Source organism: Myripristis murdjan, chromosome 19, assembly GCF_902150065.1.
Source record: "Myripristis murdjan chromosome 19, fMyrMur1.1, whole genome shotgun sequence".
Taxonomy (NCBI): domain Eukaryota; kingdom Metazoa; phylum Chordata; class Actinopteri; order Holocentriformes; family Holocentridae; genus Myripristis; species Myripristis murdjan.
The window spans coordinates 9788408-9806341 of record NC_043998.1 but is presented as its reverse complement, the minus strand read 5'-3'; the positions used below and the strand labels follow the sequence as shown (position 1 = coordinate 9806341).

The following is a 17934-nucleotide window of genomic DNA, read 5'->3' as shown; positions in this document are numbered from 1 at the left end:
GTGAGGTAAAATCCTGCATTACCACTGACAAATCACACTGGAATTTAACAGTGTATATCTGCTAAACTGTTTCAGACATACAACAAAGAAGAAATCTGTTCTCAAACATTGTAATGTTTAGTTAGATGTAAAACATACAGAATGTCAGAATATATGTGTAATTAAAATCAATTTGCTGAATGTGCCAATCTCGTGCCACCCAAAGTAATCAGTTGCCACCTCCTGAGTGCAATGACAGAAATATAAACAAGCTATCTCACCACACTGCAGTTCAGGAGCCTCATCACTGTTGTCCCAACAGTCATTGTTGCCATCACAAGTCAGTGACTGGGGGATGCAGTTTCCATTGGTGCAGGTGAACTGACTCGGACTGCATGTCTTGCCCTGCTCCTCTGCATGCATGGACAATGATATAATTTGTAAAGGGGCATTAAATAATCCCACAGCCATGCCATGTTGTACTGAAACTTCAGAGTAACTAATACTGGACAGAAGATCATGAGTTTGATCTCATTCAGAAAAAATCATGTGTTTTATCAAAATCTCTCAGCTGAGCCTGCTCAGTGGATATATTTGGCAGCTGATGATAATATAGAGAAAATGCAGAGATTGGGAACTCACCACAGGAGGGAGGTTCATCAGTCCCATCATTGCAGTCTCTCATGGAGTCACAGACCCAGGACTCAGGGATACATGTCCCTCCATCGCAACGGAACTGGCCCGGAGCGCATGTGCGACCCGCTGAAACACAGCACAAGCACACAAATTCATATGTACTGTGTGTGTGCCTGATGGTGTTCACTCAAAAGGGCTAAATAAACACTAATTTTGGGGGTTGAAAAGTAATTCCTACTTTTTACTTGAGATTTACCTGGTTAAAGGTTAAAAAAGTGGGAATAAAGAAACATATGGAAATAGAGGGAGGAAAATATCTGCACACTGAATTACAGCTCTCAACACTTTATTTGGGTGCCTAGGTAGTCAAATAAAGTGATGCAGTCCAGAGCTGGAATTCGGTGTGCGGATATTTCTCTCCTTCTATCTATAATGATCATTTCTGCCTCATAATTTTCATTTTTGCTGATTTTCTCTATAGCACCACAATACTTTTTATAATGTTTTATAATGGTACATATCACAAATTTAACCTTTATCAAAAATTTGCAGCTTCTGAAATTTTGATATTGCATTTGGCCAAATTGCAATTTCAATAAAATTTCAATTACTTGTTCAGTCCTAACTATGCCTTGCCCTCTTTTTTCTAAACACAAAAATAAGCCACAAGGCAAACACTGAGAGTTCACCTTACCACAGAAAAGAGGATTCTCATCACTGCCGTCACCACAGTTGTTGTAGCCATCACACAAGTTGTCAGGGTAGATGCAGATGTTGGTATTGTCACATTTGATCTGGCCTGAAGGACACGTCCTGTCAGCTGGAGAGGAGCGAGGAAGGCAAAGGTTTGGTTTGGTATGGATGAAGAATTCTGATGATTTTAAGTGATGTGATTACTAACCAAAGAGCATATCTATCTATCTATCTATCTATCTATCTATATTTATATCTATATATCTATAGATATAGATATAGATATAGATATAGACATATATAGATAGATAGATATATAGATATATTTTTTTTAACAATGACACTAATGCAGTGCATGCAAACACTTTATCTGATTTCTTGCCTTAACCTGATTACTAGTTTCTTGTATGCATGTAAATGTAATGATTGATTTTCAGGTAAGAAGTACACACCTCTAACCTTCAGGCTGGTGAAAAATGTACTCTCTACTTTCACATATTTTTCCACATTCATCCACCAAAATGAGTCCATCAGTAAATCAGCCAGACAATCAATCCATCAATCAGCCTGTCATGACTCACGGCAGTTGATCTCGTCAGAGGTGTTGTTGTCTCTACAGTTGTTGTGGCCGTCACAGACGAAGGCTGCGCTGATGCAGCGTCCATTGGTGCAGGTGAACTCGGTGTCGGGGTTGCAGGTGGGGAAGGGGCAGCCCCGCTCGTCACTGTTGTCACCACAGTCGTCCGCATAGTCGCAGGTGTAGCTGACTGGCACGCAGCGCCCATTGTCACAGGTAAAGTCCATAGCTGAGCAAGTGTGGAATGCTGGGAGGAGAGAGGAAGACACTTTAGTTAGCACCTTTTATCAAGAGCAGCTCACAGCAGTAGTCTCACAGCTGAATAAACCCACATTTCTAAATTACCAATTTTATGGCAACCAGGATTGTGGGTCAAACTATAGATGTTGATGTCTTTTTATTTGTAGTGGCCTATTTGTAAAGTTTCATTCTGTTCTGTTCTGCCCTGTGTAGTGATGTTTTCCTACAGCAAATAAATATGTATTAGTCAGTGTTTCAGATGACTAATTGCTTGTGTGTTTGAAAGGGTTTATGCATAAGTGGTGTGTGACATACACTAAAAGGGGAACATAATACATTGATATCACATGAACACAAAGGAGAAACATCTTTTCTCACCACAAACTCTCTCCAGCTCATCTGAATTATCCAGGCAGTCGCTGTAGCCGTCACACACCCATCGTATTGAGATGCAGTTGCCATTGAGACAGGTGAACTGCTCTGGCTGGCAGCGCTTCCCAGTGTCTCGGATACAGTCCTTGCCATTGTTGGTCAGGTACCAGTTTCCCTGGTGGGGACACTGGCACTCTGAACCTGATGGACCTGCAGGAGAGATCAGGGGAGGGCAGGCAATAGTAAGAACAGAGAAGTAAGGAAGGGAAGGAAGGAAGATAATCTCTGTTGTTAATTCGTCTGAATTTGCCTCAGGAAGCACAGCTATTGGTACTTTAGGTTGTCAAAGCAGGCTTCAAGGTTTCAAACCTAACTAATAAAACCTAATCTACCTACCTAATACACATGAATGTGACAAAAATATTTCTAACAGGAAGGAGAGTATAAAGGTCTGCATGTGCCAGTGTCAAAAAACAAACAAACAGGCTATCAAGAAATAACAATAAAGCAGCAACTTTAACAAAACAAAATTAAGGCTTCATATTATATGTGAAAGATTATCGATCTCAGGCCATTTTCAGGTCTGTTTAAATTATTTTTCTTACTGCAAGAATGAATGGCCGCAAATCTGAAGGCAGGAAAATGAGACCTGAAGTCTCCAACTATTCTGACTGTGCAGACACCACCAGGAATGATGTAAAGGACACAGCTAGCCTGACATATTTGACATAAACTGTACAGTTTTCTACTGTTCTATCAGTGTGCAGCTGTTGGAGCATTAGCGAGCATTAGCGAGCATTAGCGAGCATTAGTGAGCCTTGTTCGCCGATGACTCTGCCCTTACCAGGAACACAGACATGACTGCAGCCTCCATTAAACTGCTGACAGGGGCTGGAGCAGCTCTCCTGCTTGGATCCAGCATAGACGTGGATGTCGTTTGGCCTGTACTGCATCTGCTGAGCCAGCACTGCAAAACCAGAGCCGTCATCCTTCCCAGCCCTGTAGATGGCTCGGGAGGTCCAGTCGGTCCAGAAGATGTCCTGCTTGAAAACTGTCATGGCAAAGGGGTACTGGACCCCCTGCACAATTACCTGTCGATTCTCACCAGTCAGTGAGGACCTCTCAATCTTGTCTCTGAGGGAAGCAGGCAGGGAGGGAGGAAGACAAAGAAAATGGAGAATAACACAGGGACACAAACAAGATCTTATGAAATGAGGATTGCACACAGCTGGGTGTCTTTTATATCAGTTCTGCCATAAACTTAGTCTCTTAGCTTCTTTGCGTGTGAAAAGCTGGACATACAGTGAGGTATCAGCCCAGTACAGCATCCTCTCTTCATAGTCCAGAGTAAGGCCGTTGGGTGTGGTCAGGCTGCTGTTGATGATGGGTATCCGGAAATTTCCACCCAGTGTGGCTCTCTCAATCTTAGCTGGGATACCCCAGTCAGTCCAGTACAGGTAGCTGAACACGGAGAAGGTGGGAGGAAGGAAAAACAGAAAGAGTGGTTATATCAGAGAAAAAAGAGAGAGCAGATATTATAAGGCAGAGACTGATGCAAAAGAAAGATCCACTGATTTTTATTATTTATATGTCCAATCTTCAGAAAACTGACACTGAGATAATGGCCTGTTGGTCTTACCCATAGCAGGGGTCGACAATGATGGCCCTGGGGCGGTTGGCATGGGCGATAATTGATCTGTTCTGCCCATTCACCCCTATAGCCTGAACATTGCGGCTGTAGTAGTCAGTGAAGTAGAGACGCTTGTTGACCCAGTCATATGCCAGCCCCTCAGGGTCATCCAGATCTGAGTGGGAAAACAGAGAACAGAAAGTAAAGTTAAGAAGAAAGAAAAAAAAGTGAGAAAACAGAATGGAAATTAAGATCCAGGGAGAGATCAGTAAGAGAGTGAAATTGTAAAAGAGGAAAGATGAAGAGGAAAAGGTTGAGGTCATGTAATATTCATTATCTAAACAATGAGAAAAAAAATATAAAATGGTATTACTGTCCACAATGGCAACACAGTGAGTAACAGCTGCTAACTTACTTGAAGCTATAATGACAGGTGAGCTGGTGATGGATGTAGTACTGACATAGCCAATCCTGCTCCGGCCTATACCCATGTACTGGGAGAAGAAAATCAGCTTGTCCTTGAAGTCAAAATCCAGTGCCATCAAGTTGTAGCCCAGGTTCACCGTTGGATAAGGGCTGCTGTGATCCTCGGGGTCTAGCCTCATGCTATTCAGTGTGTAGTCAGTTGTGAAAATTAGAAATTCGTCAAGGCCGTAACCGCATGTTACCCCATTAGAAAGGAGGGACCCATGAGCACAACCACATTTGGGTCTCTCCTGGCCTGGCATGGCAAAGCAGAGCTGCTGGCAGCGCCCATTATCTTCCTGGCATGGGTTGAAGCCCACCTGGTTGGCAGATATAGGCTGAACATGCGAGTCAAATACAGTGACATCCAGCAGACCATCGATACCATCGCGGATTACCTGGTAACATTAAGAGAAACATTAACATTTAGTCATGGAAGTGGTCTGGGCTTGGAATTCTCTGTACTGAATTTCCTCTGTCTTTCTCCTTGACTCTTATTTCAATACTTTCATAAGCAATTCTCTATTTCATGATCATCGTAAGAGACATGGTAACAAAGATACAGGACTCATTCAAATCAGTATGGATGGATAACAGCATAAGCTAAACACTTAAAAACTAATTGTAAAGGGAGGTAAAGGGTGATTTATTATTCCCAGTAATTGTGTCCCACTCTCACCTCCGGTTGGTCAGTGTTGGCTGGATCTTTACTGGCCTGGAAGAGTTTGCCAAGTTTCTTATCCACCCACAGCATGTAGTTCCCAAATATGGCCATCCCCATTGGAGATGGATACCGGCTCCCATACCGGACAATCTGCCTCTGCGTGCCATCTGGAGCAATGCGAGAGATCATGTCGAGTACATCATCCGTCCAATAGAGGAAGTCATTGGTGTAATCAATGGTCAGACCACGGGGCGATGCCAGACTCTCTGATGCCAGAACAGTGCAGTTTCTGCCATCCAACAGGGCCCGCTCAATCTTGGGCGTCTGGCCTCCATCGGTCCAGAAGAGGTAGCGGAGCTTGGGGCTCACAGCCAGGTCACGGGGCCTGTCCTGCATGGACTTGACGAGAACCATTCGATAGGTGGTGTTGATAGCAAGCACCTCTAGGAAGGTCTGGCTCTCAAAAGCATTGGTGAAATACAGGTTGCCTAAGCGAGGAATGGAGATTTGAGGGGAAAAAAAGAAGATCAGATAAGCATGCTTTTCTCTTCACCTCTTTGCCTCTTCAGCTTTGTTCAAAACTTTTGTGAAATGTTACATTCAGCAGATAAACACCTCCAAATTTCAGCTCAGTGATGTGAATGCCTCTGTCACTGTAATAAGCACTGCAGCAACAGAAAAAGTTCACTTACAGCTGCTTACCTTGTTGCAGAAAATCTGAAGCTTCACCTCATTTTCAAAATAATCCAAGTATTCCAACAAGAGCCCCTTGAGAGTGAAATTTCCCAAATTTCCCAAAAGCACAATTTTTCACCTTAACTTTCACTTTTATCCAAGTGATTTACCATGAACCCGGAAGCAGCAATGAAGCGTAGCTTGAGCTCTCAACACCCTTTAGTGATTCGCTTTAAAATAGCAGCTCCACCTGGGAATTGCATGTGGCATAGACATGGGCCTATCCTAAAATGCTCTGTTTCAAGTGCTCCATTTAAGTCCTCTGCTGGCTAGACCATAATCTATAATGGACAAGAGTGCAGATCTACTGGTCTGCATTACCATTCTATGTCTATTTCTATGCTAAGTCTACATGAAGATTTTTTTAATAAGCTAACTGCTATGAGAGCTATATTACCATTATGCTAGTTAGGGACTAATACTGGATCAAATTCATACATTTTAGAATGTTATTATCTTCACAATTGTATTTTCTATCATCTATGTTAATGTTCCACAGACTTATTTCATGCTTGTGCTTTAACGTAAACAAGTAGAGGGCTTGTCTCTTGTGCTTCCATATGGAAAAAGTTGATACATTCATGGACCGCTGGATAGATGGGTGGAATGAATAAGATGCTTTTTACCTGCAATCCAATCTACAGCGATGCCCTGGATGCCTCCTGTTCCTATGCCTGAGGTGATAAGATGGCTGTAGTACCCTCCATCTGTCCTGGCCCTGTAGATACCCCTGTAGGAGCTGTAGGTGCTGTTGTCAGTCCAGTAAATAAAGCGAGATGCAACATGAAGGTCCAATTTGTCCTTGATGGTGTAGGAGGCTGCAAAGAATATAGTTTGGCTCATCAGATCCTGAACTGTGGTTAAGCTGACATTTACATTTAGCAAGGATTTTTAATCAATTATTTTAAAGGGTCTATCCTAGCTTGGAGACAAAATATGATGGAGAAGTTGAAAATATGGGCCATCAGATAAAACTTGTAACAACGTGGAGCCAACCTACATCCACCGACAGGCACCATCGCCTCAGAGTGGTCGGAGCTGTTTATGTGGAAGCCGCGGATATGCTTGGGGGTGGAGATGAGGGCAAAGGATTCATACTGTTCGCAGCGAGATCCATCCTGAGAGGGGTAAAAGCCTGTGGTGCAGGCACAGGTCTTTTGGTTCCCTGGCTTGGGCAGGCAGAGGTGGGGACAGCCCCCGTTGTTGACACTGCAGGCATTGCTGGTACCTGCTGAGTCTGTGATTGGACAGAAACAGAGGATTGTGGAGGTCACAATTAATTGATTGAAGCTGAAGTGTCCTCTATACAGCTGCACCACTACGATATTGACTACTACTACTGCTACTACTATTGGTCACTTAACCCCTACCTGCTCCATTACTAGCCGAAATGGATATTGTGTGATGCAGTCAAAGTCACTCTGGATTAAAACACCAAGTCTCAAGACAGTTACGTCTGTAACTGTCTTGAAAACCACTGCGTCCACCTACTGTCTCTGGCGTGCACTTTGAGGGCTCGCAGGCCAGACATGCCGCTTCTCATCACCACCATATTGCCGCCGGTGTTCTTGTCCACCCTTTCAATGACCTCATAGTCCAGGTCTGTGTAGTAGAGGTGGTTCTGGTAGACCGTCAGACCCCAGGGATGGGACAGGCCACTGACCACCGTCACCCGGCTAACACCGTCCATAGTGCCACACTCAATCTGGGCACAAACAGGAGAGGGAACAGTTGGAGATGATTAATAATGGTAAATGAAAAGCTTTGTAAATTTATAAACAAAAGATATTTATATGTTCAGAATAGATTTAATTATTGTTGTCCTTGTTTTCCTCTCATGAGACCTTGTCTTCATATGGCAGTAACACCCAAGAGGACATTCTTAAGTGTAAGAAGTGTAAGACCAACAGCATGCCAGTGACAACACAAACAGAACCTGCTTAAGGACATAATGGCTTTTTTGCAATTATTACAGAGCATTTACTGTATACAGTCTATATTTTTGTTGTTAGTCTAAAACATGAATACCTACCACGCCTGTGCTTGCCACACCCCAGTACAGTTTGCTGGTAGAGATGTCTGCAGTGATAAATCCTATGTTAGCCAGGTTGCCTGTGTAGAGGTTTCTGACGTTGCCTCCATCCATGTCAGAGCTGGCAACCTTGGGAGGAACCCCGCCGTCAGCTCCCTTGTCCGTCCAAAACAACTTCCTGTGGAGGGCAAGGGTCAACATGAGAAACATCTAGGGATTTGACTTTTACTTTCCTGGTGCTGTTAATTATTGCTGTTAATCTTTCACTCATTTCATTATTCCCTTTAACAGACTGAGGATGAGTTAGGTTATTTCTATTTCTATTTCCTTCATTTATTAATTTTATGTTACTGTTTCATCATGCTCTTCTTACGGCCATCTATTTGTGTTTGTCATATCCTCATGTCAAAAAAAAAAAAAAAAAAAAAAAAAAAACAACTTAAAAAGAGGGGATGTTTTACCCTCGGGCTGGATCCAGTGCTATTCCAATGGGCTCTCCTGCTCCCTCTGGTTTGCCTGTGGACGTGATGAGGGTCTTCCTATAGTGCTGGTATCCATCCACGCGGATAACCTGAGCAGAATAATCAATAATGATAAAGGTAAGATGAACTTTGTCGCTGGTTTGGTGCCAGAAAATCGCATCCTCTAACTGCTTGCATTCCCCTCCCTGTGAAAAGGGAATGCAAGTGTAAGTTATCACTTAAACTCAACAAAGTTTTTTGTCAGATGAGATTCATTCATCCTCACCTCTATGGCTTTTACTGTTGGATTGGTATAATACATCATCCGGCTTATCCAATCAAAAGCCAGACCAGAAGGTGAGCCAATGATAGCAGCTGGAGCAAACTGTGTCCTGTTGGTGCCACTGGTTTTCACTCTCCATATAGATCCCTGATAGGGGGAGTAGAATGTAGAAAATTAGTGAGACCTGACATTTGATAATATATATTGTACATATATTGTACAGGTTTGTTTAATCAAAAATTAACCCTGATGCCACAGTAAAATGGTGAGGCACAATTAAAAGAGCTTTCAAGGCTCAGTGTAAGAGCTGTCACTCACAGTGCTCTGCACCCAATAGACAAACTGCTCCTGGTCGTCAAAATCTATGTCCCGCCCCTGAGAGATGCCAGACACAGGGGCCATTGCATTGTTGGAGGAGTCAGCAGGGTCCAGAGGAATGCCAAAAATCACTGAGTCTCTCACCACCATCAGGAATGGAGTCTCGTCTTGAAGAACAAAAGAGAAGAGAAGAGAAGAGAAGAGAAGAGAAGATGAAAAAAAGAGAATACACCACATAGAGAACAGGCAATTGATGAAGGGCAATATACATATGTATCAACAAAAATGAAACGGGGGGTTTACAATTCATGACAACCAGAACTACAATCACATTATTCATCTATTAACATGTGCTTTGTGCTATGATTGTGAGATTACCTAAACACTGTTGAAGTGGAGCTAATTGTGAAAGGGAAAAGCTATTTTTTTTTTTTTTTTTTTTTTAAAAAGTACCTTTAATACAGGTTCGCTTGTCAGCATCCAGCCTCCAACCAGACTGACAGTGGCAGGTGTAGTACCTGGGTCTGATGCCGGACAGGAGGCACAGCTGACTGCACAGGTGCTCCCTGCATGGGTTGAGAGCTACACACACAATCTCCACGTCAGTCTTCATATCAGTTTGAGATGTTGAAGTGATAATCAGACTATAGATTAAGGGACACAATCAAAAAAGGTTTCCCTACATTTAACATTGAGATGAAATGAACGCATTTATTATTATCCTAATATAAGATAGGCCACGTTTTAGAAAGCATTTAGTATAAGTTGATATACAATTAAAACAGCTGTTGTTTGACTTAAGTGACCTGTAGGCTGCTTGATGGGGTGATCCATGACGATGCCCATGGGCTGGTAGACATTGTTGAGCACAGTGGTGATGTTGCCCCCGTGGAACTTGTTGGTCTTCATCACTTTGCTGGTGTAGCGCTCTGACCAGTAGATGTGGTCCTCAAAGATGGTCATACCATGAGGGTGTTGGAGAACCTTGAAGAGAAAGAGCATCTAAATCTAAGGCCACTGGGTTTAGAGTTTTTACCCTGATTCAGGTAAAGTTTTTGCTCAGAACAAATGCATGTTTATTTGTTTTATATCTTCCCCATCTCCTCAAAAATTGACAAACAGGCAATGTTCTGACTGACTTCATTGTCATTCTTGTTTCTTTAAAATTGTGCCAACCTTCATGTTATTACTTCTCATCTGTGTGTTTTTTCTTTTTTAAAAAAATGCACAAAACTAAACTTACCATGTCACTTGCCATGACCTGATGGCGGTTGTTTCCATCATAATCACAGTAGTCAATGTACTTCAGGTAAGCATCCCCAAAGTAGACCCTGCGAGTGGTGTAGTCCAAGGCCAGGCCGTTGGGCCAGTAGAGTTTTGTGCTGACGATGACCTGTCTCATGGCTCCATCCATGTCAGCCCGCTCTATCCTGGGGTTTTGACCCCAGTCTGCCCAGAACATCAGGTTGGTACTGGTAGGAACAACACAGATTGATTAGCATGTTTAAATAATAAAGTTCTCACTCTGTTTTGGGACTGATTGAGGCTCAAGGAAGCTAGATAAATAGCATTGTTTCTGGCCAATCTAAAGGGAATCCTCTGTAATATCTGATGCTGATGGACATATTTTTATGAAGCTAAATAAAAGACAAAGTTAACCTAAATGCTTTCATCATATAGCTCCAAAGGAAGAATCTACACTTACTAGTTACGCGGGTCCAGAACCAGCCCACGTGGACTGGTAATGTTTTTGGTGAGGAGGACTTTCCGGAAGCGGCCGTCCAGAGTGGAAACCTCAATGTTCTCCATGACAGAGTCGGTCCAGTAGAGGTTCCGCCCCACCCAGTCCACGGCTATGCTCTCTGGTACCATCAGACCAGTGGAGAACACCTGGTAGAGCAGATACAGAAGTGCATGGGCAATTTTTGTGTACTTGAACAGCAGTGATGCTACAGGTTGCAAGTGTAAATAGTGTTTGTCATTAAGTGGACAAAGTATATATTAGATTAACACAATAAAATTTCATGTTTCAATGCAATCCGGTAATGCATTCTCATACCTCCTGTCTGTCGGTGCCGTTCTGGTAGGCGCTCCATATCTTCTTCTGGGAGGCGTCGGCCCAGTAGATCCTGGAGGTCACACGGTCAAAATCCACAGTCACAATGTTTGAACCGCTGATCACAGGTCGCACCTGAGGCGGTTTCATATTGATCCGGTTGGCGATGATCTGGCTACGTTTGGTAACAAGAAGGACTGCTGCTGTCTGATCTGTTTAGAGAGAAAAAAAATTATTTCTACCAACTTTTCATTTGCAGATGATTTTGTGGGCAATGTTGCAGTTTAAGAATTCTGTATGTTGATGTAAATGCTATATTTTGTTCATTCATCCATCCATCCATCCATCCAAGTTACTGTATGTAATCCTTGTCAGTATCAATTGTGCATCATAGGTTTGTACAAGTCCAGTACATGTTGCACCATTCAGTCCCAAGAGGGTGTCATGTCAGAAAATTAAAGTAGCTCCTATGCTGGAATACAGTCATTTATGTATAAGGTTTTGTTCCCATACCAGTGTATGTTCAATTCAAATACTTTTACGATGTATAGTCAGAGAATGTCATTCCCATGCTGAAATATGATCACTCTCACAGTTCCTACAGCTCTTTATTTTATTTTAGTTGCAACGCACACTGTGTTGCATTTGGCTGTATGAAATATGCTATAAAAATAATGTTTGATTGATCGATTGATAATGCGAAACAATCTGAAACTGTAAAGCTCACCAGATCCAATGGCCTACCCTGTGGGGTTTATTACATGAGGTTGCAACTATGACACTTACTGGAATGTTACTGCATGTTGTGTAACTATATTGGTGCAAGTCATATGTCAAGCATATATAGTTTCAAGGTTAGTAACAGCACAGCTAGTTATAAATTCCTATATTGTCTTCCTGTTGCAATTATGGATGCACCAGTAACATTTTTTTTAAACTGCATATACTGATTCAAAGTACCAAAGTATCAGCTGATACCAACCTCCAACCTCACTTTGACTTGTCAGAATAGACTGTTACCATTAGCTTTGGGGCAATGGACATATGGATATTCATATGTAAGGTAATTACGCCCAATAGAAAGATGTAAGAACCACTGTGATGTGAATTTACAACAGGAAATACACCCGATTAAAGGGTCAGTTTTATTTGTTATGTTAGATTTACTGCTCACCAGCCGCTTTACAGGTGCGTCCATCTGGCTCTAGCAGGTAGCCGTCTGAGCAGTAGCATCTGAAACTCCCTCTCTCGTTGTAGCACTGCTGGCTGCAGAAACCCGGGATCAGACACTCGTTGATGTCATCACAGGTTTTGGAGTCGTTAAGGAGTTGAAATCCTGGCGGGCAGGTGCACTGGGCCCCGAAAGGCCCTTGGATACAACCGTCACTGCAGCCCCCATTGTTCAGTGCACAGTCCTCTTGGTCTAAAGGGAATGACAACGAAGAGAGAAAAATGTTGCATGTTTAATCATTGTGCTGTGGGGGTTTTGGTTTAGTTTGATTTCTTGTTTTCATTTGTACCCACTTCTATTGTGGTACTACTGTCTTTATGTTGACTTCTCCTTGTCTTTTTTATCTTTTGTTTTTTTACTTACTTACTTTACTTAAGTAAACATGACAAATTCCAAATTGTGTTCTGCATTAAAGTTGTACGAATCTGTTCAAGTTTTCTTTGTTTTTTTTCCTATAATGTTCCAATGTTTCTTCTTTAGCTTGGGTGTAATTCACTTCCCCATTATATTTAAATATACTTTTAAGTTACGTTTTATGTATACCGCATATTTTGTTATAATGGTTCCTTTTGATTTGAATTCATGTATATGGTACTTTTGAAACTCACTGCAGATGGGAGACTCGTCTGCTCCATTGGGACAGTCCCTCTGGCCATCACACACTTTGTCCAGGTCAATGCACACCTGGTCAGTGGGACACTGCCACTGTCCGGAGGGACATCTAAATGGAGGTGTGGGGCAGTTCTGCTCATCACTCATGTCCCGGCAGTCGTTGTCGCCGTCACACAACCAGCTCTGCGGGATGCAGATCTTGTTGGCACACTGAAAGTAGCTGGGCTGGCAGGTGACGGGCGAACAGGAGTTGTGTTCATCAGATCCATCCTCACAGTCTGGATGGCCATCACACTCCCACTCGTCTGGTATGCAGAAGCCGTCGATCTGGCACTGGAACTCATCTTCATGGCAGAGGCCTGGACCTCGAGTAGCTGAGGAGCACAGACATTTCCGAATAGCTGAAATCTGAATGTTGTTTTTTTAATTCCCATTTTTAGTTAGCCATGTTATATTATTATATAATATATTTCTGACATAATATGTTCAATACCAATGCACAAATAAGTCAGTGCAGCTAACTTACGACAGTCTCTTTCATCAGAATGGTCCCTGCAGTCAAAGACTCCATCACACCGATATCCCGAATTGACACACTGGTCCCCACTGGCGCAGGCGAACTCATAGGAGTCACAGGCAAACTCTTGAAGGAGCAAGAGAAAAGGAGATGGGGAAGATATAAAACAAATAAACATGCAAACAAACTTGAGTTTGACTCCATAAGGAATCATTTTGCTTTACCTGGCATAGATGAAAAACAAGGCAACAAAGGGTGAACTTGTACTGGTTCCTACCACAGTCTTTTTCATCAGAGGCGTCCATGCAGTCCTGATCTCCATCACAGACGTAGGAGCTGTGGATGCAGCGGTGGTCGGGACACAAGAAGTAGCCAGGTGGACATGTTGAGATGGTTGAATCTGCCAGTCACAGACACAGCTCACATATAAGACCCTTCTGTAAAAATTCATATAACAGGTCTACAACATCTACTCTGCTCTGACAATCATGCTTTTCTGTAAGAGCTTCTAAACTGAGGAACATCGTATCACCTGAAATAAGAAACTGGACCACCTACCACCCCTTCAGACAAAGTCTCAAGCCCTGACTTTTGGAAAATCAGATTTTAACATTTCTAATCTACATAGCACATTTCTCATTCTGTTATTACTGTTGTTGTTGCCCGCCAACCTGCTCCTAACTTGCCCTGTGTCCTTTCCTCGTTGCCAGGCGGCCAGCTTTGTATGATTAGGGTATGTATGGAATATCTACTTGTATTTTATTAATGATTTGGTATGTTCTCATATAGTTGTGTCTTACAATTCTGTGTTGCATGATTTAATGTGTGAAGTAGATATTACCATTTTACTAACCCATAACTTCTATTGGATTTAATCCTCTCCTGCTGTCTAACTGTATAGTAAATACTTTTTCCCTACAGTGAACCATGTTTTTAAATATTGTGCATATTGTATTATTTTGTTGTTCTAGGATGGCTAACAACATCTAGCAAAGGTACTCCTGATGAAAACTAGTCTTTAGACTAACTTGGGCATTTTTACATTTTTTGAATGTTGATCAATGTACATTGTCCCTTCTCAAGATGCTTTTTTTCACATATAAAAAAGGCTCGGGGGTTCATTCAAGTGTCTCTCTAAGATGCCTGAGGTGAACATGAACTGAAACTTTTTTTTTTTTTTTTTTTAATCAGCTTTTGGTCAGTTTTTTCATTACTTACTGCAGTTTTGCTCATCAGAGCCGTCACCACAGTCATTGTCACCGTCACACACCCAGTTCTTGGAGATGCACCTGTTGTTGTCACAGGTAAAGTAGTTGGCGCCGCAGGTGGTGGGGACTCGAGTGGGGCAGTTGATTTCATCAGAACCATCACCGCAGTCATCGGTGCCATCACAGCGCCAACTGGACAGGATGCAGTGCTTGTTGTTGCAGGTGAACGCCCTCGGAGAACAGGTCATCCCTGGCAGATGAGAAGTGGTAATGATGTATGAGACAGACAGACTTGTGGTTTACTACACCGACTGACACTCAATATAATTTGGGATTTAAAACAGGTGTCTTGCCTGCAAAACAATTTTACACAGTGTGCACATATTGGGTGAGTGTTTGATAATTTGACATACATTCACATACATAGTAATCGGCCACCTCCATTCCACAAACAGACACACACATTAACTCCCACACCTGTGTCGGTGCAGTTGGCCTCATCAGTCTTATCTACGCAATCAGCGATCCCATCACAGCGGTAGGAGTTGGGCTTGCACCTTCCTTCATCACACTCAAAAGCATAATCTCCACAGCTGGTATCAGGTGGGGGAACTGAATCGTCCTTGATGCAGTCCATCTGATTGGCCTGAAGTTTCATGCCGTACGGACAGCCACACACTCGAGAGGAAGACGGTGTTGGGAAACAGAAGTGGCTGCAGTGCCCGTTAGGTGCTCTGTTGCACTGGCTCATGAGCGCTGTTGGGAGAAGGGTGAGGAAGCAGTCAGGAGTGTCCTATTCTGACTATGCACAGACCCCAATGTACCCATGCATGGTGGACTTACAGCTGTGGAGGTCAGCTGAGTAAGCCTTCACATTCATAATGCCGGTGATTCCTTGTCTTATCATAATGTTTTCTCCCCCATCCCTCTTCCTCATCCGGAATACTGCCTTGGTCCTTGTGTCAGACACAAAAAGGTGGTCTGCAAGACAACAGATTCATGACTCAGTATGAAGAGAGAGACTATGACAGTGCTAAAGCCTTCCATCCACATTTATCAAACTTAAAAAAAAGCCACAAGCTGTGCTTGTGGGCTATTACAGTATATCAATTAACACAGAGTGAAAGAGTGCAAAGTGCAAAGGTCTTCCACAATAACATGAAGGAAATAATCTGGGGTATGACTTGCCAATGAGCTAAATGCCAACTTTGACTTTATTCAAATATGTGTCTTCCAATTTGCCTCCATTAGTTGCACAGTTGATTTTACCTAGCAGAGGTCACAACTTGACCCTGTTTTGATCATTGGCATTGGGTTACATAAAATACACTCAATATATTTATCAGACTAATAATGGAGTATGGGTTGGTCATGGCTTTACAGTCAAGGTGAAATGTGTGAAAGGTTAATCCTGAATAACATCTGAAAACGAACAATCCGTATAATATTGTTTACATGTACAACAACAGAGGTGTGTTACAGTCAGCAGGAGTCATGAAGTGAGACAAAGGTGTACACCTGAGTGAATTGTGAGGGAGAAGGGCTGAGTGATCTGGCCGATATTGCTGAACATCTGTCTTCCACTGCCATCCATGCCAATGTAACCTATCTGGTCCAAGAGGGCATCCACCCAGTACACCCTGCTAAAACTGCAGAGACACAAGCACAAGGAGTTGTCAGCCCAGAATGCATTTCAGTGTAATCTCCTTTGAAAATTTTCCTCAGAATAATCCACTGAAAACACATTAATCGTAAATGAGCTTACATGTAGTCAACAGTGAGTCCAAATGGCCATCCCAGTGTTGTGTTGACGAGGGGAACAGCATTGCTGCCATCAGTGAAGGCTCGCATTATGACCGCTGGACGGTACCAGTCTGACCAGAACAAGAAGCTGTGGGCCAACAGTCAACAGAGTACATGAGTTTGGTATCCTTGTTTGATTATTTTAGGGAGCCACATGATGAGCTAAAAGATGAGATAAGTTAGCCTTCCTTGCACTTTTTCTTTCCTTTTAAATTACCCTTTGTTTCTTCTGTCCAATTTAATTGTATGAAAGTTTGGTATCATTAAAATATAATGAACTCATCATTCCTGATGTCATGTTATTGGACACATGTATCAAGTAGGGCTGAACATTTAATCAAATCAAAAGGCAGGTTTTTGATAAAGGTTAAATGTGTGACAAATACCACTTCAAATGATACAGACATGTGCTGGCCTGTAAATCATAGCTACTCTCCAGATGTGAAAAAACCCAGCCCAAACAACACCCAGCCCCCAGCAAAAATCATATCATCATCATCATCTAAATACTTTCTTTTAGTGAAAATGAAAACTTTGATGCGGAAATTAACTGTATTCAAATAACTATATTTTTTATTTATTTATATTTCATTTTATCTTATTTTATTTTTTATAATGTCACTCAAGGCAATGGTACTACAATAATAACTACTCTGAAAAAAAGTTTATTTGATTGATCAACTGAAATAATCATCAGTCATGGTAACAGTAAACATAATTGCACAATTAAAATTCAATCCATCCTAGTATTTTAAACTGGTGGAGATATGAAAGGAAAAGTGATTCTTGATTACAGTTATGTCATGAACTGTGGTTGTAATGAAAATTTAAAGCAGGCAGTAAGTAATTAAGACTTGTCTTGAAAGTAAACTTTTCAGGTGTGGGTCGCCTAGACAACATGGTGATGAAAGTGACTAGGAAGGAAGGAAGTTGGCATCACTGGACTGTGAAATTGAACTGTAAATGTCTGCAAATGAATTCCCCTCAGAATAATCAATATCTTGTATAGACATGAGAAAGGAATCTCTAGTAATTATTGCAACTTAAAAGGTAGAGCACTCACCCGGCAGTGGGATCCACCGCGATTCCCTTTGGGTTCTTTAGTCCAGTCACAATGTCTCGTCTGGACTTGTCTGTTACTTTGAAGGCCACCACAGTCCTGTAGGAACTCGTGGTCCAGAACAACACTTTGGAGGTCCAATCATAGGCCATGGCATCAACCATTCCTACTCTGTAGCCTGTCAAAATCTGATTACCTGGAGAGCCAAGAGAAAATCACTTAATAAAGCCATCAATAGAGTGACCCGTGACTGTTCTGAAAACCAAACCTGCCACTGTCACCTATCCTTTACCCTGCAACCTGTTATAACACATCAACGTCCGATTCCACATTCAGCACAATATAAACAAATAGTTGATTTT

General features: G+C 42.2%; 1 protein-coding gene across 1 annotated transcript in view; it reads right to left on the bottom strand.

Moving 5' to 3' along the window:
- lrp2b (low density lipoprotein receptor-related protein 2b) overlaps positions 1 to 17934 on the bottom strand; it is a 50549-nt gene that overhangs the window by 22041 nt on the left and 10574 nt on the right. The window contains exons 17-48 of the mRNA XM_030078647.1: positions 17576 to 17768; positions 16475 to 16600; positions 16228 to 16358; positions 15553 to 15690; positions 15187 to 15465; positions 14720 to 14959; positions 13779 to 13901; positions 13511 to 13627; positions 12981 to 13358; positions 12316 to 12564; positions 11145 to 11353; positions 10791 to 10975; positions 10329 to 10557; positions 9892 to 10069; positions 9539 to 9667; positions 9086 to 9252; positions 8771 to 8914; positions 8485 to 8594; positions 8024 to 8201; positions 7483 to 7696; positions 6992 to 7228; positions 6618 to 6809; positions 5272 to 5744; positions 4543 to 4990; positions 4137 to 4302; positions 3800 to 3958; positions 3342 to 3631; positions 2504 to 2707; positions 1890 to 2132; positions 1310 to 1435; positions 622 to 741; positions 261 to 392 (exon numbers count right to left, since the gene is read on the bottom strand). Of these exons, the coding sequence (XP_029934507.1) occupies positions 261 to 392; positions 622 to 741; positions 1310 to 1435; positions 1890 to 2132; positions 2504 to 2707; positions 3342 to 3631; positions 3800 to 3958; positions 4137 to 4302; positions 4543 to 4990; positions 5272 to 5744; positions 6618 to 6809; positions 6992 to 7228; positions 7483 to 7696; positions 8024 to 8201; positions 8485 to 8594; positions 8771 to 8914; positions 9086 to 9252; positions 9539 to 9667; positions 9892 to 10069; positions 10329 to 10557; positions 10791 to 10975; positions 11145 to 11353; positions 12316 to 12564; positions 12981 to 13358; positions 13511 to 13627; positions 13779 to 13901; positions 14720 to 14959; positions 15187 to 15465; positions 15553 to 15690; positions 16228 to 16358; positions 16475 to 16600; positions 17576 to 17768 (6507 nt within the window). The remainder of the gene's footprint in view (positions 1 to 260; positions 393 to 621; positions 742 to 1309; positions 1436 to 1889; positions 2133 to 2503; positions 2708 to 3341; positions 3632 to 3799; positions 3959 to 4136; positions 4303 to 4542; positions 4991 to 5271; positions 5745 to 6617; positions 6810 to 6991; positions 7229 to 7482; positions 7697 to 8023; positions 8202 to 8484; positions 8595 to 8770; positions 8915 to 9085; positions 9253 to 9538; positions 9668 to 9891; positions 10070 to 10328; positions 10558 to 10790; positions 10976 to 11144; positions 11354 to 12315; positions 12565 to 12980; positions 13359 to 13510; positions 13628 to 13778; positions 13902 to 14719; positions 14960 to 15186; positions 15466 to 15552; positions 15691 to 16227; positions 16359 to 16474; positions 16601 to 17575; positions 17769 to 17934) is intronic.